The 24,350-nt window shown below is 40.7% G+C and overlaps 1 protein-coding gene across 1 annotated transcript in view; it reads left to right on the forward strand.

Annotated features, from left to right (window-relative positions):
• Positions 1 to 24,350, forward strand: part of KERA (keratocan) — a 156,228-nt gene that overhangs the window by 12,433 nt on the left and 119,445 nt on the right. Inside the window, exon 2 of the mRNA XM_044087119.1 lies at positions 10,039 to 10,927. Within this exon, the coding sequence (XP_043943054.1) occupies positions 10,048 to 10,927 (880 nt within the window). The 5' untranslated portion in view covers positions 10,039 to 10,047. The remainder of the gene's footprint in view (positions 1 to 10,038; positions 10,928 to 24,350) is intronic.

Raw genomic sequence — 24,350 nt, forward strand, 5'->3', positions numbered from 1 at the left:
ACAACCACAAAGCATTCTATAGCTATGTCAAGAATCTCAATGGCAACACACAGATCTGCTCTGAGTTACAGCACAATGACACAAAAATTACAGACCCAACTGATATTGCCAATATCCTGGCAGACAGGTTCAGTGCTAACTTTACCCCCCCTTCACCCCCTAAAGGGCCCATATCTCTATACAGGAAGAATGCAGAGTCCCTGTGATCACAACTATGCAGGTAAAAGCTGCACTCTCTAAAGCCAAAAACACAGTATCCATGGGACCGGACAACATCCCAGGCTGTTTACACGAACTTCAGAACAAACTGGCTCCCCACTTAGGCACCATGTTCAATAATAGCCTCGCATCAGGCTTTGTGCCCATTGAATGGTGCACAGCAACAGTTATCCCACTCCACAAAAGGGGAGCCACCACTGATACCGGGAACTATTGACTTATTAGCCTGATGAGCCTGATCTTCAAGGCCATGGAACGTATCATCATAGAACTCATAAACAAAGACATTGGTAACCTCCAAACTCTGGATTCCACACAGTTCAGGTTTGTGAAAGGCAGATCATGCCTCCTGAACCTGATCAACTTCTTTGAGGCAGTCACTAAAGCCGTAGATGAGGGTAAGGTGGTTCACACAGCCTATCTTGACCTCGCCAAGGCTTTCGACACCATCTCCCATTCTGGAATTATTGCTAAACTCACTAAACTAAGTATAAATCCCTACATCACAAGATGGGTTGACAACTGGCTGACTGATAGAACCCACACTGTAAAAGTTGCACACTCCAAATCTGACCTCAAATCAGTGACAAGTGGAGTACCACAGGGTTCCGTCCTGGGACCTCTCCTGTTTGGTATCTACTTCCCTGAAGTACAGGCTAACACAGAAGGACTCTGGCTAATGAAGTTCACAGATGACTGCAAAATAGGAGCCATAGTCAAGACCCCAAATGATGTGGACATCCTACAGAAGGGCCACACTAGGACACATGCCTGGTGTCAGAGCCATGGCCTCAAGCTCAATGCCAAAATGTGCAGTGTCATCCTCTTTGGTAAAACTCTATACCCATGAACTACCACATAGGCAGCAATCTACTTAACACCGAATGTGTGATAAGAGACCTTGAGACCCAGGTGGACAGTAGTGTCTCCTTTGATAGTCACATCGCCACTGTAGTCAGGAAGTCCTTCTATGTGGCACACCTCTTCATAAAAGGGTTCTCATCCAGGAAAAAAGAGGTCATTGTTCCCCTCTACTCGACACTCATTAGACCCATTATAGAGTACAACTCCCCTTTTGGAATGTACCTCACAAGACATCTGTAGCAGCTGGAAAGGCCACAGAAGTACTTCACAAAGAGGATTACTGGCCTCAAACAAATGCCCTTCACTGACCGTCTTGAAAAGCTCCAGCTTTACTCCATAGCATATTGCCTACTCCGAGGAGATCTCTGCCTAACATATAGAGCTATGTCAAACCCAGAGTTGTTGGATATGCTACACCTAAAGAAATCCCAATCCCTCCAAGCTACATGCTCTAGGGACCTAAATCTTGTCACCACAATAAACAGGACATGCTGGAGGGATAGATTCCTGTCCCAGAAACCTCCCATACTCTGGAACAGGCTACCCATCTATGTCAAGCAAAGTTCTTCATTAGCACTCTTCAAGAAAAATCTAGAATAGTGGATGGGAAATAGGAAATACACCCCGGGGATCACTTCTGTGTCTCTGCTTGACAGTGGAACAGGAAAATAACTTTCTTGGTTGGTGTAAGACAGGGAACCTTGTTGGCTAGGCTTATGTAGGCCCTTGGGATGATAGCCTAGTACCTACCTATGAACCTATGAACTAATCTGAGGGTCATGCTGCTCAATGATAGAAGTCTAAATCTCAAGAGGCACTCACTCAAAGCACTCCTCAAAATGGAGAACGTCAACATTTGTGCTGTAATGGAGACCTGGTTTAAGGCAGCAGAAAGCACCCCTGCGCTACCAGACTATAACTAATTCCACACCTCTCTGCCCCAGAACATGGACTGAAGCTCCAAAGATGGTGGTGTCTCTATATTCATAAAGTATATGCACACCTCCAGGCTAGTAGCCCAGCATAACGCATCTGAGATACTCCAGGTACAACCAACTTTGGGTAAGATGGTGATTCAGGTCATAGCCTGCTATACGTCCACAACCATGTTCCAAGACTCTCACTCCACATTCCTAAGCACCTGGGAAACTATTAAGATCCAACCCAACACTCTCATACTAGGCGACTTCAACTACCCCTCCATCAGCTGGGAAAACTACTCATGCACCAATGCACTGGCCCTGCACTTCCTGGAATTCATCAGTTCCAATGCCCTGGACCACCTCATTCTTTCCCCCTCTAGAGGAAACAACATTCTTGACCTGGTTATTACTAACATGGGCAATCATTGCTCTACACTAGTAGTCAGTTCCTCCCCGGTTAGATCCAACCACAAACTAATCACCATGGAAATCCACATCTCACCCACACCCCTCGCTAAGGTATCCACCATGAAAAACTTCTCCAAAGCTGACTTTGGACTCCTAAAAATAGAGGTGGCTAACTTCACAGCACCCATGCCAATAGAAAATAGATGCATGACTGATGAATCATACACCAATGCTCTGTACAAACATGTACATAAATGCATGGAACTAGCCATACCCAAAAGAACCAAGATGCTCTCCTCCAAAAAAATAGATACCAGTCTGGTGGTCACCTGTCATTAATAAACTCTACAACAGAAGGAAGAAACTTGCAGAAAAAGGTGAAGTCCCAAGACTGGAAAAATTCCCTTGTTAGCCTCAACAAAAAATTGAAATCCCTCATCAAAACCTCCAAAGCTAGCTATGAAGGCAGAATTGCAGCAGACACTAAAAACAACCACAAAGGCTTCTATAGTTATATCAAGGATCTCCATGGCAATACCCAGATTTGCTATAAGTTACTGCACAATGGTACCTCCTATACTGAGCCAACAGATATTGCCAACATATTGTCCGACAGATTCAGTGTCAACTTTACCCCCCCACCACCACCACCAACGGACCTCAATACCGGAAGAATGCCAGGCACCCCACATTACTGCAGCACAGGTTAAAGCTGAATTGTCTAAGGCCAAGAATACAGCTTCCATGGGACCTGACAATATCCCTGGCTTTGTTCTACATGAACTACAATGTGAACTGGCACCATATCCATGTACTCTGTTCACTCACAGCCTCACCTGAGGCTTTGTCCCTACTGAATGGTGCACTGCTACAGTCATCCCTCTCCATAAAGGAGGAGCAACTACAGACCCTGAAAATTATCACCCCATCAGCCTGATGAGTCTGATATGCAAGGCTATGGAGCGCATCATCATGGACCTAATTAACAAGGATATCGGGAATCTCCAAACTTTAGATCTCACACAATTTGGTTTTGTGAAAGGTAGATCATGCCTGCTCAACCTGGTTGACTTCTTTGAGTCAGTCACCAGAGCAGTAGATGAAGATAAGGCAGTTCATGCAGCCTATCTAGATCTGGCCAAGGCTTTTGATACCATTCCTCACTCAAGAATTATTGATAAACTCAGAAAAACTAGGCATCAACCCATATAGCATTAGGTGGGTTGTAAATTGGCTCACAGATAGAACCCACAGTGTGAAAGTAGCAGACTCCAAGTCAGACTGCCAATCAGTCATGAGTGGAGTCCCACAGGGATTGGTCCTGGGTCCTCTCCTGTTTGGCATCTACTTCTTGGACGTCCAGACCAACACTGAGGGACTCTGGCTGACCAAATTCACAGATGACTGCAAGGTAGCAGCCATTATTAGTTCCCCAGGTGATGCATACATCCTACAGAAAGGTCTCCCTGAGACCAACGACTGGTGTTGAAACCATGGCCTTAAGCTTAATGCCAAAAAATGTGTAGTTATTCCCTTTGGGAAAAACTCAGTATGCAATAATTACCACATTGATGGTAGCCCACTGAACACTGAAGGTGTGATAAGAGATCTGGGACACAGGTTGACAGCAACCTCTCCTTCAACCACCACATTGCCACTGTGTTCAGAAAGTCCTTCTATGTGGCCATCTCATTACCAAGGGTTTTGCATCCAGGAAGAAAGATGTCATCATTTCTCTCTACTATTCCCTCATTAGACCAATCATAGAGTATAATGCCTCAGTTGGCATGTACCTCACTAGACACCTGCAACAGTTGGAGAGACCACAAAAGTACCTCACAAAGAGGATCCTTGGCCTTAAACACATGTCCTACATGGACAGACTCAAAAAACTCCAGATATTCTCTGCCTCATATCATCTACTAAGGGGTGATTTCTGCTTGGCTTACAAAGCCATGTCTGACCCAGCTCTGTTAGATATGCTACATCTAAAGAAATCCCAATCCCTCCATACCACATTCTCCAGAGACCTCAACCTCATTACCACAATCAACAGAACATGCTGGAGGGACAGGTTCATAACCCAGAGACTACGCATGCTCTGGAATAGATTTCCCATACATGTCAAGCAGAGCACCTCGCTAGCCCTCTTCAAACGATATCTTGATGAGTGAATGGGTAATAGAATGTTCACCCCAGGGATCACTCCAGTGGATCTACTTGATAGAGGCACTGGGAACTAACAATGGGCTGCACGATGCCAGGGCACTTCTATGGACTTAGGCCTGTAAAGGCTCCAGGGCCATTAGTCTAGTACACACATACGAACCTATGAATCAGCATGATAGATGACCATATTCAATGCACAAAACAATCCGTTACCCCTCAGACAGCTTCTTCTCTCAAGGCTGCACATAATCCACAATTCTACAATTCATTCCTTAGGTTCTCTCAAAATTAACCCCCCATGAATTGCAAATAATCCTCCCCTTCCTCAAAGGAAACCCAAGTCACTCGCTCAACATACCCAGCAAAAAAAATTTACAGACAATCTCTTATAACAGGGCAAAACATACAAGCAATCCCTAACATTACTAGCCTTAGAAGCTGCTTACTCAGTAGTGGCAGTCTTAAAAATATGTTAGAGCAAATTTACTCTTTCCTACTAGTTTAGTCCCTTGGTAGTATGGCAGTCACGGACTTGTGAATCAAAACTGATACTCCATGTCATATCACATACCAGGCTGCAAATATTCCCTGAACAACAGGCCAAGATAAGTATCAGTTGTGGAGGATGCATGATAATCTGCACATTTAACATCCAACTGAATAGTATCTCTCAAGCCTCCTGTACATTAGATTATGACACAGACTGACTAGTAGCTCCACCTTCACTGCAGTATGATTGTGATCTATACATTATCTCAAACTCCTACACCCCATTCCCAAAACAAAATTTAAATGTTTACTTAATACAATAATAAACTCCTTCTCTCCAGCCAAACAATCATTTATTTTAATTATTTGGGGTCACGTCAACCTATACCTACAAAACAGTGACAACCTAAACTAATGTCTCTCTGACCTATGCTTTATACAAACAGTCACAAATCCCACCAGGCCAAATGCAAAATCCAGCAATTAACCTTGTTTTAGTGTTGTAAGAACACATCTATCTCTCTACACACATATATATATATATATATATATATATTTACATATATATATATATATATATATATATATATATATATATATATATATATATATACATATATATATATATATATATATATATATATATATATATTGGTCCACTATGTAATTTTGAAAAGTCAAGATCTCGAACATCAGAATCCCAACGTTCAAATGTTCGAGATTTTGAAATCTCGAACTGCAAAAAAAGACAAAACTAAAACAAAAAAGTTAGACATCATATTGCACCCCCCAAGTCGGGGGCTGCGCCCGCCGCACCCCCTGCTACTTAAATATACCAACTGTTAAAGTAATGAGACTGTAGGATACACCACAAGAACATCAGCTACGAACATATCACGAAAACTCCGGTTGTAGAACAAAAACTTTTAAATATCTAAAACAATTGATGATTGCGCTGAATGTTTGATAATGAAAATGTTTTTATAACATAGGATCTAGATTTTAAAGCACCAGGGCACTTTAAATTTGGTTAACTGGATAATTACTAATTGATATAATTAATGTACTTGATGAGTTGTTTTACACTATTTAAAGAGCATATCCAAAATGGTTTAGATAGATCTGATGAAGCGTGCATAGTGCACGCGAAAGCGCTCATCTCTTTTATTACTTTTGTGTTTGTTATTGGAATAAAAGTAATGTTTGTTCTACAACTGGAGTTTTCGTGATATGTTTGTAGCTGAAGTTCTTGTGGTGTATCCTACAGTCTCATTACTTTAACGTTTGGTTCGAATTTTTGCTGGCAGGATACTTTGGGATCAGTAGCGATATTTCTTCACGTAAATATACCAACTCTGAGATTGCACTACATTGAAGAGACTGATAAAGTTACCATTCCACACTGCTGGGTGATCAGTTGTTAAACTTTGAGATTTCAAAATTTTGAACATCCGGACATCGGGTTTCTGATGTTTGAGATTTTGAGATTTCGAAATTAAGAAGTGGACCTATATGCATATATATATATATATATATATATATATATATATATATATATATATATATGTGTGTGTGTGTGTGTGTGACTAATCTTTCACTATCAACCATACTGAATATAGCTCTCAAATTCTTTGCTGAAACTTCAGGAATAAAGCCAAAAATAATATGGATGGGGGCAAATGTCCAGAATAAGGCGCTATTTTAAATATTTATCTAATTTACTTAAAAAGTTAATAGAAAACGTTAATTTTCTGAAACATAAGAAGTATGAAACTCTGATATAAGGTGTTCCTGTTTGACTGCAATCCTCAGTGATTTAATAGAAAACAAAAAAAATATTTTCATAACTTCATACCACTAAATAGAAGGGATGTTTCACTAAAGACTTAAAATCTCTACTTGTGTTTCAAGATGATCATGGGAAAAGACCGATACAACAGATACCAGGAAAAGGTAACTAACCCTACAATCACTCATCATCTAAATATTGCTAAAATGTACTACAATCTGCATTTTTTTCTTGTTTCATGGTATATGTTGAATTTATTCCTCTAATGACTTTTGCATTATATATGTACTTCTTCTTCTCCTTTCAGCTGTTCTCATTAGGGATCGCCACAGAAGATCATGGTCCACAGTAGAGTTTTATGGTATTGAGTTGCCAGCCCTGTGCTCAGCCTTCCTCAGAAGGTACACAAATGCACAAACACACACCTAGGGCCAGTTTAGAGTATCAAATCCACCTGCAGCATGTCTTAGGAATGTAGGAGGAAACCAGAGCACCCGTAGGAAATGCATTATATATGTACTACATTTTTATTTACTCTTCTTGAACTTTATATTTTAACATTATATCTTCTAATAGTATTTTTTTATGGTCCTGGGCTAAAACTATATATGATTCATAGCAACCATTGTCCAACCCTAGCTAAGACAATTAAATCAATAACAAATGTTAATATTTAAGTCTCCAAGTGTCTTGAGTACAGGAAAGTACAGAATGAAGTCAAACACTTTTGCAAGACTAAGGAGTATAGCTTCCTTTGATAACTGTTAATTTTTCATTTATAGCAAATTTTTCATCTAGACCAAATAAGTTTATTGTATTCACTACCAGTCTAGACAAAGTAAAGCACACTTGTTGCTTTCATCTAGATGAGTAACTGGCCACACGTGTCCTTTTTAGGGGTGACATGGGTACTTTCTGGTTATGTGACTTGCTCAAAGTCATACATGAGGCAAAAGTAGGCTTGGGGTAACAAACCCCAGACTACAGAAAGCAGCTTGCTAACAACTGGTGTGCTTAATCCTTTGCCCTAACTGTTATACACACTTGGCCTGTGTTTAATATTATGATATTTATTAGAAATGATGAAGCACTTATTCTGCTGACTGTGGTTTTCATGTTTTATAAAGCATTACTCAATGGTGGTGCTGCGGTAACGTTGTCACCTCACAGTAAGATGTTGTCTTGTTCGATTTTCAACTAATGCTTCTTCTGTGTGGAGACATGCGTGAATGGGCTTACCTTCGTTGAAGGTTGTGTGTCAGAGCCGGCAACTCGGCACGTAAAAATCTACTGCCAATCATTAGTGGACCGGAGTTCCGCTGTGGCGACCCCTAACCGGGAAAAGCCAAAAGACACAACAACAACAACTGAAGCACAATCATCATCTGTTTTATCATTTATATTTATCACCCTTTCCAAGGTATTTTAATGTTAAGCTAATTGTGAAACAGCTTGTTTAAAGGCATAAAGACAAAGGTTCTTTTTTAAGGCAGTGATAATCCAAATCTGAGAAAAAGCCCAAATTTCAAACTCCTGGTAGGTTTAGCTGTAGCACACAAGATGGAAGAGCCGGGTCTGTTCTCTTGTCTCATGAAGATGGCATGTCAGTATATGCTTGAATCCTGTCGTTCGGCAGGTAAAGCGCTAGATTAAAGACATTGGGTGGTCCAGCATGTGAGCAAATATACTAGTTGCTGAAACATGCCAGGCATGTAGCTACCCCACTGAATGCCATTCTAATCACATTAGGGAGAATCAACTGCCACTTGTAAGGATAAGGACTTGTAACGTGCCAGCCCAACACCATGGAATGTCAGCCAGCAGCTTCAGTGTTCTAAAACATAACAATAAATGCCACAACTTTGAAAGAATTAGATGTCCACACAATGAATGGTAGCATCCAGAAAATAACCCTAAGTTATGGGATATAGGGGGAGAGACCCCTAATTTTGTATATAAGGTAGGATGGAATTTAAAAAGGAATTTTGAGAATGAAAATATGAAAATTCATGATAGAACAGGGACTAATAGATGTGGGACATGCTCTCAATGCATGTTTGTTTGCCAAGATAAGTGCATTACATTAGGGAATGATTTACAGACAGTTATTAGACCAGTAAAATGAAATTGCCAAACAAAGGGCATTATATGTTTAGCTATGTGTACATCCTGTCCAGGGTTTTATGTAGGGAAAACTGAAAGGAGACTCAGGGACAGGATGTATGAACATAGTTATCAAATTCAGACACAGAATATTAATAATGCCCTCTTTAGGCACATTCAATTGTCAGGTAATTGTAAGGAATTTAAGTTCTGCATTCTGGAGAAAGTTTTAAGAAACCCAAGGGGAGGAATTATAAAAATTATGCTGAAGAAAGGGAGACTAAATTGCAAATTAGGTTACAAGCCAATATACCCCCAGGGTTGAATGAAATTATATCCATTAAGCCAGTGCTGAACAAAAAGGCAGAACAGTATAATTAAAGCCTGTAAAAAGCCACTTTATGTTGTTTTAAATATTTTATTGGATTACAAATAGTTCATTTTATGTGTTTTTATGAACATTTTGAATTACATTTTAGACATATAATAGTAGGAAAATGTATTGGTTAGTATGTGTAAGATTTTTATATGAAAGCTATCCTTTTAAAATGTTAATTGTTTTATCAATTAAAGAATGACATCAGAAATGGGTAGGGTATTTAAAGGGGATTAAAATGTAATATGGCAGATTCTGATGAAATCCCCAGGAGGGGATGAAAGCGCTCAATCTGTACCAATTGTTTCTGGAATAAAAGTTTCTATAAAGCAGTTCCTGGCATTGACAGTGCTTTTTTAGCTTTTATTAGCATCCAGAACTGGCCCAAATGTATCATGGAGTATGCGTGGAATGTAAAGTCATGAGAGAACAGTTAAAAATGAAAACGATCAGGTATAGAAGTAGGAATGGGAAAATGCAGTAAATGTCACATTGTTAAGATATACATTTAGAGTTAATTAGTGCATAGAATAAATGTTTTACACAAGTATTGTCAGGAAGATAACTGTTTAGTTAAAGAAATATGTTACAATTATTGTCCAAAATTTGTAGTTCTAGGGAGATTTTTTTCCTATCTGCTTTCATAGAGAACCATGCCTTGTTGAATCAATTTAATATTTTCCATGTTGTTTTTACAGAATACAAACATGGTCCTCCTCCTCGGATGTACCTTCTTATGCCTCACTGCATCTGTTTGGTGTGGTGATACACAGCAAGTACCATATGGATTATCAGACTTCACAGGATCTCCACCCACTTTTGACTGTCCTAAAGAGTGTTTCTGTCCTCCTAGCTTCCCAACTGCCTTATACTGTGATAACAAAAATTTAGATGAAATTCCGTTAATACCTTCAAGAATCAGGTATCTTTACATCAATAATAATCAAATCGAGACAGTTTCTGAAAAGGCATTTTCTGAAGCCAGTGAACTGAAATGGATTAACCTAAGCAGAAATAAAATCACAAATAAAGGGATTGGAAAGAATATATTTAAAAACTTGAAGCATCTACTTTATTTGTACATGGAAGAAAATCAACTTGAAGAAGTGCCTGGGCCACTTCCTGAAAGTTTGGAGCAATTGCGTTTGGCTAAGAACAAGATTTCCAAGATACCAGAAGGAATCTTTGATACGTTAGAGAATCTCACTTTACTTGACCTCCACAACAACAAATTGGATGATAATTCAATTTCTGCTAACACATTAAAGGGGTTGAAGAATCTTCTGCAGCTCAACATGGCCATAAATACTTTGAAAAAGATGCCACCTGGCCTTCCAACAAACACTGTACAACTGTTTTTGGACAATAATTCCATTGATGCAATCCCAGAAGACTATTTCCACTCAGTACCCAGAATATCTTTCATCAGACTTAATGGCAACAAGCTCTCTGACAAAGGTGTGCCTCAAAATATATTTAACATTTCATCAATTCTTGACCTGCAGCTGTCTCACAACCATTTCACTGAGGTTCCACAGATCCACCTAAACCTGGAACACCTTCATCTTCACAATAATCAGATATTAAGTAAGTAAATCATACCAAATTAGGGTGTCGTGTGTTTTAATTGTATTTTCTTAAAGCTGACAGACTTAAAATATATAACATAGGCTTCTTTTCAATTCAAACTTGCTCTTAATTAAATAAAAAGGAGGTATGCTTATGTAGACACTGTCAGACAATTAAGTACAGTAGACATAAACTGTTGCTTTTCTGATACCACCCAAAAAAAAAGTACAACTATTAAAACATACATAGGAGTTATATAAGGTTCTAAGCGAAAAATAAATGAATGAACCATATAAATTCATATAGCAAGGTGGGACTTTGGATTAAATTCAAAGATATGGCATTACTGAAGTTCAGTGTACTGTGAAATGCTGGGACAAGGATAATACCTGATCCAAAGAACTGTGTCATATTACTGCAGAAGCAATGCGATATTAGGCACCAAGAAAATAGATAGTGCTCAGTAAATTTGCAGAAACATAGCAGAACATAAATGACAGTGGTACAGTAATTCAGAGGCAGCTGTACTGCATGCCAAACCAGAGCAATGAAAATATAGTTTATCAAGAATGCCGCAGTGGTGCAGCGGTAGCATTGTTGCCTCACAGCAAGAGGTTCTCCCGTTCGATTCTCGGCTGGAGTGCAGGGAGTGCCTTCTGTGTGGAGTCTACATGTCCTCCCCACAGTTGGGTGGGCGCTCGAAAGACATGCGTAAATGGGCGTGCCTTCGTTGAAGGTTGAACGTCGAGCTGGCACCTCGGTGTTCGTAAAAATCTACTTCCAATCATTAGCGGATCAGAGTTCCACTGTGGCAACCCCTAACCGGGAAAAGCCGAAAGACATCAACAACTGAGCTATAAATTTTTCATTGTATTGCCTTCTTTTATGTTGTAAAGTTTGATACCATTAAAATAATGCATGGGTCAGATTCATGAATGCCTACACTAAGTGTACACTAAGTAAACACCATCTGTATTGAAGGACATCCCTACCACATTTTTCGTGCTGTCCAGTCACTCAGAAAGATTAGACTAAATACAGATGTAATCTGCACATTGTGTAAATCTTTATGAATCCCACTTGATATTTAAGGTTGCAAGAAAATCAGTGGGAAAACTAAAATTAGGAGGAAGATGGTGATAAATATACTTGTGTTGTGAATTCAGTCGGAACAGTGGACACTTAGTGTACATTTAGTGTAGGTGTTAATGAATTAGACCTTCATCTTTTTCTTTGCATTTATTTTAAAGTTTGATTTGATAATGTAACAAGGCTGTAGCTGAAAACAAGCCCTTATGTACATTCTACTAACTTAAAATATATAAAGAAAAAGGCAAGCAGATAAAACAAACACACACGTGTGCTCATGCACACACACACACACACACACACACACACACACACACACACACACACACACACACACACACACACACACACACGTGCACACACATGCATGCACATGTGCTCAAATGCAGACACACACACGGTTGCATACACAGGCACACATACACATACTCACAAAGTAGATTAGGTTGTTGTCATGACACCCATACAAGAGTGCTGCTGCAGCACAGATGCTACATAAATTTGCTACCATACAAGGTTAAGCTACAAAGATATCAGTATATCCAAAACATGTCAGTAAGAATATCACTCTGTACATTGGTGATGACATTCAGAGTATGGAAAGCAAATGAAATAAAAAATCGGCACTAGTATTGAGGAACAGATAGTTGGGACAATGCACATCAGTAGAGGTTCATAGGTTCATAGGTTCATAGCTAGGTACTAGGCTATTGGCCCTTGGGCCTATATAAGCCTAGCCAAAAAGGTTCCCTGGCTTTCATCACCCAAGAAAGTTATTTTCCTGTGCCCCTGTCTAGCAGAGCCACAGAAGTGATCCCTGGGGTGAATTTCCTATTTCCCATGCAATTGTTGAGATTTTTCTTAAAGAGGGCTAATGAGGAGCTTTGCTTGACATGAATGATTAGTCTGTTCCAGAGCATGGGAAATCTCTGGGACAGGAATCTATCCCTCCAGCATGTTCTGTTTATTGGTGTGGCAAGGTTTAAGTTCCTGAAGCATGTGGCTTGGAGGGATTGGGGTTTCTTTTAAGTGTAGCATGTCCAAAAGATCTGGGTTTGACATGGCTTTGTATGTTAGGCACAGGTCGCCATTGAGAAGGCAATAGGCGATGGAGTATAGCTGGAGTTTTTTGAGACGGTCTGCTTATGGCATCTGTTTGAAGCCAGTAATCCTCTTAGTGAGGTATTTTTGTGGCCTTTTTAGTTGTTGTAGATGTCTTGTGAGGTACATGCCAAATGGGGTGTTGTACTCTATAATGGGTCTGATGATGGATGAGTAGAGAGGAATAATGACCTCTTTTTTTCTGGAGGGGAACCCCTTTGTCATGAAGTGTGCCACAAAGAAGGATTTCCTGACTACTGTGGCGATCTGATTATCAAAGGAGAAACTACTGTCCACCTGTTTCGTAAGGTCTCTTATCACACTTTCAGTGTTTAGTAGGCTACTGCCTATGTGGTAGCTCATGGGTACAGTGTTTTTCCCAATGGGGATGAAAATGCACTTCTTGGCATTGAACTTGAGGCCATGACTTTGACACTAAGCATCAGTCTTAGTGAGGCCCCTTTGTAGAATGTCCACATCATTAGGTTATTCTATTATGGCACCTAGTTTGCAGTTGTCTGCGAACTGCATTAGCCAAAGACCTGCTGTATTAGCCTGGATTTCTGAGAAGTAGATGTCAAACAGGAGAGGACGCATGATTGAGTCCTGTGGTACTCCACTTCTCACTGGTCTGAAGTTGGATTTGGAGTCGGCTACTTTCACTGTGTGGGTTCTGTCAGTGAGCCAATTGGCCACCCATCTTGTAACACAGAACAAGAAGAATATGTCCTACTGCCTAGGGTTAGCCAGTAAAAACCACAAAGTAAAACGATAAACAAGCTACACCTCCATGACTGTAGCACTCGAAAACTTGAAAAAATTATATTTTAATCAAAATATTAAAACACTGCTAAAAAGATGTAAAGTCCCTTGAATTCCACAAACGATAAGTGCTTTTAATAAATCTTCATCAGATCGCTGATAAATTGGGACTGAGAATGTCTTTTAATACTCAAAGTTTAAAGATGTCTTTTCTCCTCCTTAAAAATGGACCAATCACAAGTGTTTAAAGTAGACACACCTTCTTAACAGCCAATAGTCGTTTTACTAGCTTTCAGCTTTAGAGAAAACGGGAAGATTTTCTCTCATCCAATCACAATTGTCTAAAATAGACACTCCTTTTTTTCAGCCAATAGTTGGTCTTCTAGCTTTCAGCATAGGTTCATGCGTTCATAGGTTGGTACTAGGCTATCAGCCCTAGGGCCTATATAAGCCTAGCCATAACAAATCCCTGGCTATTTCTTCCCACACTATTGACTTCACTGGACCCCTGTCTAGCAGGACGACTGACGTGATTCCCGGGGTGAATTTCCTTTTTCCCCATCCAATCATCAAGGTTCCTTTTGAAGAGGGCCAAAGAAGCACTCTGCTTGACATGTATGGGCAATCTATTCCAGAGTCTGGGGACTCTCTGGGTCTGGAACCTATCCCTCCAGCATGTGTTATTTATTGTGATGACAAGGTTTAGATCCCTGGAGCATGTGGCTCTGAGGGATTGAGATTTCTTCAAGTGTAGCATGTCCAACAGCTCAGGGTTTGACATGGCCTTGTATGTTAAGCAGAGATCGCCTCTGAGTAGACGATATGGGACAGAGTATAGCTGGAGATTTTTAAGGCAATCAGCGTAGGTCATCTGCTTTAGGCCTGTGATTCTTTTAGTGAGGTATTTCTGTGGCCTTTCCAGTTGTTGCAGATGTCTTGAGAAGTACATACCAAATGGGCCATTGTATTCTATAATGGGTCTAATGAGGGATGAGTACAGTGGGACAATGATCTCATTTTTTCTGGATGAAAAGCCCTTAGTGATGAGGTGTGCCACATAGAAGGATTTCATGACTGTTATGGCGATGTGGTTATCGAAGGTGAGACCACTGTCCACCTGTTCATAGGTTCATAGGTTCATAGGTTCATACTAGGCTATCTGCCCTAGGGCATTTATAAGCCTAGCCAGAATGTGTTTGGCTTTCGCCACCCATTTTAAATTTATTTTGCTATGCCCTTTTTCGAGGTTAGTATACTGTGCCTCAGTCTAAAAGTGACACAGAAGTGATACCCGGGGTAAACCTACGATCTCCCATCCACTCATCAAGATTCCTCTTGAATAGAGTCAATGAGGGACTCTGCCTAACCTGGACTGGGATTTTATTCCAGAGTGAAGGGAGCCTCTGGGTTATGAATCTGTCCCTCCAGCATGTCCTATTTATTTCAGTGCTGAGGTTCAAGACTCTCGAGCGCGTAGCTCGATGGGATTTGGATTTTCTGAGGTGCAGCATGTCCATTAATTCCGGGTTGGACATGACTTTATATGTCAGGCACAGATCACCTCTGAACAGGCTGTTTGCCACTGAGTAGAGCTGGAGTTTCTTTAACCGGGCAGCATATGGCATCTGTTTGAGCCCTTTGATCCTCTTGGTGAGGTACTTTTGGGGTCTTTCCAGTTGCTGCAGGTGTCTGGTAAGGTAAATCCCAAAAGGGGCATTGTACTCAATTATGGGCCTGATGAGGGATGAGTAAAGAGGCACGATGACCTCCCCTGATCTAGATGTGAATCCCTTCATGATTAGGTGGGCTATATAAAATGTTTTTCTAACCACTTTGGCCACGTGGTTGTCAAATGAGAGATTGCTATCAACTTGGGTCCCCAGGTCCCTAATTACTTCTTCTGTACTTAATGGATTACCACCTATGTGGTAATTTGTGGGCACTTTGTTTTTGCCAAAGGGATGACTATACACTTTTTGGCATTTAGCTTGAGGCCATGGCTCTGGCACCAGTTGTCTGTTTCTATGAGGCCCTTTTGGAGAATGCTTGTGTCGGCTGGAGAGTCGATTATGGTGCCCAGTTTGCAGTCATCTGCGAACTTGATCAGCCACAGTCCTTCCGTGTTGGCCTGTACCTCCGAGAAATATATACCGAACAAGAGAGGTCCCAGGACTGAGCCTTGTGGAACACCACTTGTAACTGGTTTTGAGTCTGACATGGCTCCAGCAATTCTAACCATGTGGGTTCTGTCCTTGAGCCAGTTTGCAATCCATCTAGTGACATAGGGGTTTATATTTAAGCTGGTGAGCTTATCTATAATGCCCGAGTGGGGTATTGTATCGAAGGCTTTTGCGAGGTCCAGGTAGGCTGTGTGGACCACCTTCCCCTCGTCAATGGCCTTGGTGACTGTTTCAAAGAAATCAACCAGGTTTAAGAGGCAGGATCTGCCCTTAACAAAGCCGAACTGGGTAGGATCTAGTGTCTGTAGGTCCCCAATATCTTTATTTATGAGGTCCATGATGATCCTTTCCATAGCTTTGCAGACCAAGCTAGTCAGGCTTATGGGGCGATAGTTTCCAGGATCCATTGAGGCACCACCTTTATGGAGAGGGACCACTGTTGCTGTACGCCACTCTTTGGGCACATATCCTGTAGTAAGGCTGAGATTGAACAGTAGTTTTATGTTTGGGTTTAGCTCTTCTTGGAGTTCATGTAGGCGCAGCCTGGGACACCGTCTGGTCCCATTGATGCTGTGTTTTTGCTTTGGAGAGGCGGCTCTTACCTGAGCATCTGATATGTCAGGGGCAGCACTCTGCTGGGATAGATATTTGCCCTTTTGGTGGAGGGGGAGTTTGCACTGAACCTGTCAGCTAGGATGTTGGCAATGTCTGTGGGTTCAGTGTATTTTTTGTCATTTTGGACTAATTCTGAGCATATCTGGGAATTACCACTCAGGTTCCTAACATAACTAAAGAAAGCCTTGTGATTATCCTTAGTGTCCTGTGCAATTTTTCTCTCGAAGCTGGCCTTAGACAATTTTATGAGTGCCCGTAGTTTTTTGCTAATACTGATTAGTGATGCGTTCCCTTTTTGGGATTTTGATCTATCATTTAGTAGCTTCCTCCTTCTATTGTATAGTTTGTTTATGGCTGGGGTCCACCAGACAGGACATCTGCCTTTGGAGGATTGGGTCTTGGTTTTATTTGGGATCGCATGATCCATGCATTCCTGAAGGTGTTCATAGAATGCGTTTATAAAGGATTCTGCGGTCTGGGCCGTATTTTCCACAGGCCCGGGGGCTTTGAAGGATTCCACCTTGGTTTTGAGGAGTGTGAAATTTGCTTTAGAGAAGTTTTTCACTGTGGTTTTCTGGGCAGGGGGGTGGGGTCGGGATGTGAATATCCAGTGAGATTAGTTTATGGTCTCATCTTACCAGTGAGGGATACACTTCTGGTCTGGAGCATAGAGTCCCCATGTTGGTGATGATCAGGTCCAGTATGTTTTCCCTTCTTGTGGGAGTGGTAATAAGTTGTTCCATAGCATTTGAGTTTATAAATTCTAGGAATCTTTGGGCTAGGGTGTTGGAGCTAGAGTAATGCTCCCAGTCTATGTTTGGGTATTTGAAGTTGCCCAATATAATGGTGTTTGGAGAGACCTTCATATTTTCCAGTGTTCTCAGGAAGGCCGAGTGGGGCTCCTGGGTTTGGGAGGGTGGTCTGTAGCAAGGCTATAAACTGGAAGGCAGTTTTACCCACTGTTAGTTGCACATGGATAGTCTCTGATGCTTCGTGCTTTGCCACCAACCTGGAGGTGTGGGTATCTTTGATGAATATCGATAAGCCCCCTCCTTCTGTGGTTCGATCCAAGTTTTGGGGCCGAAAAGCATTTTATGAGGTATAACCTGGTAGTGCTGGGGTGCTCTCGGGAGCCCTGAACCAGGTTTCTGTTACTGCACAGATATCGATGTTCTCCATGCTAAGGAGAGTTTTGAGTGCGTGCATCTTGAGGTTTAGACTTCTGGCGTTGAGTAGCATTGCTCTTAGTTTCTTATCCCTTGTGATACCTATGGAGGTGGGTTTGTCTTTTGAGCCTTGCCTAAAAAAGGCACTATGGGGGTAGCAAGAGCCTTTGCCAATATCCAAAAGCCCAGGGGTGACAGGTGCAAGCCGTCCCTAGCAAAGCATCGTGGCTTGTCGAGCATATCATCCCAAGCTGACAGGCATTGCATCCCCTTTGAATGACACCAGTACTTAAGCCAATTGTTGAAATTGATCATCTTGTCTTCATATTGTGGCATCATTCTTGGTGTGGGTAAGATGCTACTCAAGGTCAGGGTCATACTGGCCTGGGCTACATGCTCAGAGAGCTCCTTTATGTCTCTTTTCATGTAGTCCATGGAGGTACGTCTCAGGTCATTCACACCAGCGTGGACAATGACTGAGTCATATTTGTACTTGCCTTGGAGTGACCTGAGTGCTTGTGTTATGTGGCGGATACTAGCGCCCGACAGGCTGCTCACCATGACCCTCTCCTTGTTCAGCCTGGTGAGCGGGACGTCAGCGTGCCTGACGACAGAATCACCTATTACAAGTGTATCAGGTGTGTTGTTTAGTCTTAAGGGCTGTGACTGTTCGGCACACTGGCTTTGTGAGATATGTGTTGCACGTGTTTTGTTTTGGGGTAGCGGTTGCTTGGGTGTCTGCTTTGGAGGTCTCTGCTGCTTAGGCAGATCTTTATTTAGAGCCTCCAAGTATGTTTTTGTGTGATTATGTGTTTGGTTTGCTGTCATGGTAGGTCTATGTGAGACTGGAATTGTAGTGAGTGTGGTTTCCTTCTCCTCCTGACTGGTTATGCCAGTACTGAGTTGAGAGATCTTAGCCTCCAGTTTGGCTGTATGGTTGCATCTCTCACATGTGTTGGAATTTGTTGGGAGGAGGAGAGGGTTGTCTGTGTACATGAGGCAGTTGTAACATTGCCTCAAGATTCCCAGATTCACCAGCTGGACCGGAGAGGAGATTGACAACTGACCTTTGGACATCCTAGAATAATATTGGGAATTCCTTAATAATTGAAAACAAGGGCCAGTGGGGAGTGAGGGTGTAGTGCTTTTAATTTTTAGTGCTGACTTATATAATTGCTTTAGTGAGCAAGTGCCAGGTAACTTAAGTGCAATGTGTTACAGGTAACTTAAATGCAAAAATGACAAACAGTAACTTTCTTTCAAGTGAAACAAGGAAATAAGTACAGTAAGCAATGCAGATATCACTAGTGATCCACAGAAGCGCTGAGAAGCTGCGTATTCGGTGGAATTAGCATTTCAGGGAAATAACGAGCAAACAAACAACAAGCATATAAACAAAGCTAGATTCAGCAGGCCTGGATCTAGTCTATGCTACAGCAAGCAAGGTGTACCTGTGTCCCTAAGTCTCTTATCACACTTTCGGTGTTTAGTGTACTGCCACCTATATGGTAATTTATGGATACATGTTTTTTCCCAAAGGGGATAACTATACATTTCTTGGCATTGATCTTGAGCCCATGGCTCTGGCACCAAGCATCTGTTTCTGTAAGGCCCTTTTGTAGAGTATTCACATCATTTGGGGATTCAGTAATGACTCCCAGTTTGCAGTCATCTACGAACTTTGTTAGCCAGAGTCCCTTAGTGTTGGCCTGTACTTCAGAGAAGTAGATGCCAAACAAGAGCGGTCCCAGGACTGAACCCTGAGGTACTCCACTTGTCACTTGTCTGGAGCTGGATTTGGAGTTGGCTACTTTTACAGTGTGGGTTCTATCAGTAAGCCAGTTAGCAACCCATTGGGTGACGTAGGGAATAATGCCCAGCTTAGTAAGTTTATCTATGATTCCAGAGTGGAGGATGGTGTCAAAGGCCTTGGCAGGGTCTAGATAGGCTGTGTGGACCACCTTACCCTTGCCCATGGCTCTGGAGACTGATTCAAAGAAGTCAATCAGGTTCAGGAGACAAGATCGGCCCTTCACGAACCCAAACTGGGTGGGGTCCAGTGTCTGAAGGTTGCCAATGTCTTTGTGTATAAGTTCCATGATAATACGCTTCATGGCCTTGCAGATAATGCTTGTCAGACTGATGGGACAGTAGTTTCCGGGATCCAAGGTGGATCCCCCCTTTTGGAGTGGGGTAACTGTAGCTCTGCGCTACTCAGTGGGCACAAAACCTGAGGTGAGGCTATGATTAAACATGACACTTAGGTGAGGTGCCAGTTCATATTGTAGTTCATGTAGTACACAGCCCGGGATGTCATCTGGTCCCATGGATGCTGTATTCTTAGCTTTGGAGAGTGCGTTTTTTTACCTTTGTGGCCTTTATTACCGGAATTTGGCAATCTTCTGATATTGAGATGGGTCATTTAGGGGGTGAGAGGGGGGTGAAGTTGGCACTGAATCGATCTGCCAGGATATTGGCAATATCCTTGGGATCAGTATATTTAATGCCATTCTGTTTTAGCTCAGAGCAGATTTGAGCATTGCCATTTAGATTCTTGACATAGTTATAGAATGCCTTGTGGTTGTCTTTGGAATCTTTGGCAATTTTATTTTCGTAACTAGCTTTGGAGGATTTAAGAGGGATCTCAGTTTCTTACTGAGCCTGGTAAGGGAATTTTTTGCATCCTGGGACTATCCTCTTTTCTGCAACAGTTTCTTCCTTTTGTTGTAAAGTTTGTTTATGGCAGGGGACCACCAAATTGGCTTCCTTTTTTTTGGATGAGAGCATCTTGGTTCTATTTGGGATGGCACGATTCATACATGAGTGGATGTGCTCGTACAGTGCCTTAGTGTCTAAATGGAATCACCGCATTTAGACCAGGAAATCGATCTGCTCTTAAGTTAATTATCCATCTGATTTCTCTCTTTTCTGTTTGATTATTAATATCTCCTTGTTTCATTCCCACAAAGACCCATTCTATTGCTTTGAATGAAAAGGAATGTGTAGGGAAAGTATTAACATGTGCAGCATGGGAATTATGTAAGTCCTTTCCACGGATGTCTCTCTAATACCTCAGGATGCGGTTTTTAAAGGCTTGATTTGTTTTGCTGACATAATAAGCCGGACATGATGTACAGGTCACCAAATACACAACATTTGGGGTGCTACATGTAGCTTTCAAATTAAATGTGTATTCCCTTCCAGAATTCGGTTGGAAAAAGAAATTACTACAATCAATGTATTCACAAGCTAAGCAGTTTCCACATCAAAATGTCCCTTTGAGACTCAAAATTTGAGGTTTTGGAAAGCCATCTCTTGTACATGATAATCTTTTGATATTTTTCCTATTCTTATACCCCAAACTTGAATTCTCCCCTACTAGCTCCTTTAATTTGGGGTCTTGGGTTAAGATGGGCCAAAATTGATGTATTACTTTTTGAATTTGCGCATTATCTGTGCTGTAGGTCATCATCACCCTTAATCTGTTGTCCTTCCGTTCACTACTACCTTTTTTTTCCTACATGCTTCAAATGTAGTTTTTCCATGATTTATTTCTTTATTTATATTGTCCATTGGAACATAGGTATCCTTTTCACTGTAGCCACATGCTTTTAAATTCTTTTGCAGATTCTGGATCTCTTTCTCTATAACTGCACCTTGGGTCCATCTTTTCAAAATCCTTGTAGTTTCATTCTGCATGATATTTTTTTGTAAAATGACTAGGATGCATACTACTTTTATGCTGATCAGTGCTATTTTTGAGAAACTTTTTTTTTCTCCCAATAGGTGGCTTTGTTATCTCTTCTATCTCAGATACTTCTGGTAGTTGATTCTTTCTCAGAAAAGGAACTTTCCAAAATATTTTTATACTTCTGTGATCAGTGGTGTATTACAGCCTGTAGCACTTGCTGTTCTGTGACCACTAAAATGCAAGCTGTTTTTTTATTTTTTTTAAATAAAATGTATTTTTTATATGAGCTCAGTATTGATATCTTCAGTCCAAGAAGATCTCAGATTTCATTTTTTTTTTCTGAAGAAAATATCATGTTAGCCAAACTCAATTTTTTTCCTGTATAGGCTAACTACAAATCACATGAAAATTGAGAAGATTATTTTGTCTCAACCAAGGTTCGTACCTTAAGAATGATGTATAAAGACGTAAAGTGGCCCAGCTCTGCTGACCTAGACAGGCAAAGCGCTGATGATCCAGATGACCTAAAGCTGATTAGTGTCTTGACCGCCTGCAGTAAAAGGGAGGAGAGAAATGATGATGCTTTGCCCACTCATCTCTGCTCTAGGGTGGGCCATAAACTTGCATGCTGGGGAGATGCAGCTGATGCGTGATACTTCTGAACATGATATCAGAGTCATGCATTAAATCACAGAGTACATGTAGGAGGCAGGCAGCTATAGGGCTACATCATCACTTAGGTGGAGAAGGCTCCCTGCAGCACCAGAGCAAATCCCTGAGATATCAGCAGATCGCAGTAGAGGTGGTAAGATCCACTGTAAAAATCCCAGATGTGAGAAGCATATGTGATGATGCAGTCAGGTGAGCTCTTCTCCACCTCCTACTATCACCTTCAACTCCCACTCCAGGACTACCCCCTGTGGGGTGGTACCAGAACAAGGAATTTGTATATATTGCAGGGGCTGCCTGGGAGATGGTGGTCTGATGTGGTGCTCAGGGGGCAATAATAAAAAAAAATGTATGTAAAAGAAGCTTATACTGCAACTGTAATGTAATAATGTAAAATTATGTAAAGCATACTCATCCTTTTTACTGCTTTTATAATGGTAAGAAAAGCAGTATACATGACTTGTTTCTACTTGCACAGGTTAACATTTAGCCATTATTTCTGCATATGTTGCTGATCAGGTGTGATTGCTAGTCAAACTATTTTAAATTATATTTATGTTTATCACATCCCTGTTTCTTGAGTATTAATACCAACTGTATAACCAAGGATTAATGTGGACTTTTTATCTGCTGTTGTTTGCTGAAGATTCTAAATCTTAGCTTCTCATACTGTATACTTTCCACCAGTAAATTCAAAAGTAAGTACAAATAACTGCCGTATATGGCCCATATCTATATTTATTGAGACACAGAAACATTTTCCATTTAATAAGTTCCTTACTATGGATTGCCTTTTCTCTAAAACTTAAAAATGTTAATAAAAATGCACGGTAAAACCTCTTGTACAAGTACTAAATACTGCTTTGCCATTTCCCTCCTACAGTGTGAGAGTTACAGGGAAATAAAGGACCTTTCAAGGACTGGGGAGACGCTTTGTGGCATCAGGCCTCACATTATCCCTGAATGATCTATTATTTTCCCTATAAAGTTAACCCTGTCAAGAATTATTGCTTATTTAAATAGCATTGTACCAGCATCATCAGGTTCTAGAACGCATTTAAATATATGCAATTTAAAACATCACTCAGCGTTCTATTGGTTACTGCAGAAGTGCCTACAGTATTCAAAAGCAGATGCATAAAAACTAAACTAAGTGCATATGTGCTATAAACACCTTCTATTCAACACATAAGCAACACGATTACAAAAATATTGTCTTAAAATTATATTTATTTATGTGCGGGCAATTTAACAAAGAAAAACAAAATCATTTCTGATATTAATAAAGTTTAGCATCTTTAACACAAAACTAGTTCTGAGAGTGAAAAACATTCTGTGCACAGATAAAATACTCACCTTTGTGATGGTGAGCAACTGTATATACAGATAATCATTGTCTACATCTCTTTCCTAAAGTAATGTGAATACCTTTAAAGCATGATAAAAGAGTACTTTGAACATAAAAGTTGTTCAACGTGCAATTGTTTAAAAACTAACTTCCATTTTATTTACTTTTTGTTGACTAGATTAGTCCCACAAAGCTTGACTCATTTTCAAGGAACACCTAATGTGGCATTCTTACTGGAAAAAGAAATTTTTGCCAGGACATGTTAGGGGACTTCCTCTTTTCCTTGCAATAAGTGTCAGCGGAATTTTTACATCCACCTGAACTGTAATCAAGACAGGCAGATAAAATTGTATCACTTATAATGGTGGTAAATCAAATGTGTACAGAAGTACTGGTGTTAGATATCTGTAATATATTGTCATGTAGGGATGTTTTCTTCTCCTATAGTAGACTATAGCAATAACCAATAACTGGACATGGTATATTGAAGATTTACCCATGGCTGGTGTGTTTTAATCATGAGGGTGAAGTCAGAGTGATTAAACAAACATAACCATGGGTAAACCTTCAATATATCACACCCAGGAGTTGGTTATTGCTATTACACAATGACATTATTTAAGAAAAAATTACTTATTTTCTTAAAAAATGCCTTTTTATAATGATGCAGTGGTGTTCTTCCACTTTGTTTCCGTATCCTGTGGCTTTGTTGATGACACCACTGCACCATGGTTACCTTTCTAAAGCTGCCAGTCTGCCAGAGGGGTACAATTTATGTCTGTTGCCTACGTAGCAATGAAAGATATATTAACAGCTTTCA

Source organism: Protopterus annectens, chromosome 11.part0 (genome assembly GCF_019279795.1).
Source record: "Protopterus annectens isolate FY-2018-M chromosome 11.part0, PAN1.0, whole genome shotgun sequence".
Lineage (NCBI taxonomy): Eukaryota > Metazoa > Chordata > Ceratodontiformes > Protopteridae > Protopterus > Protopterus annectens.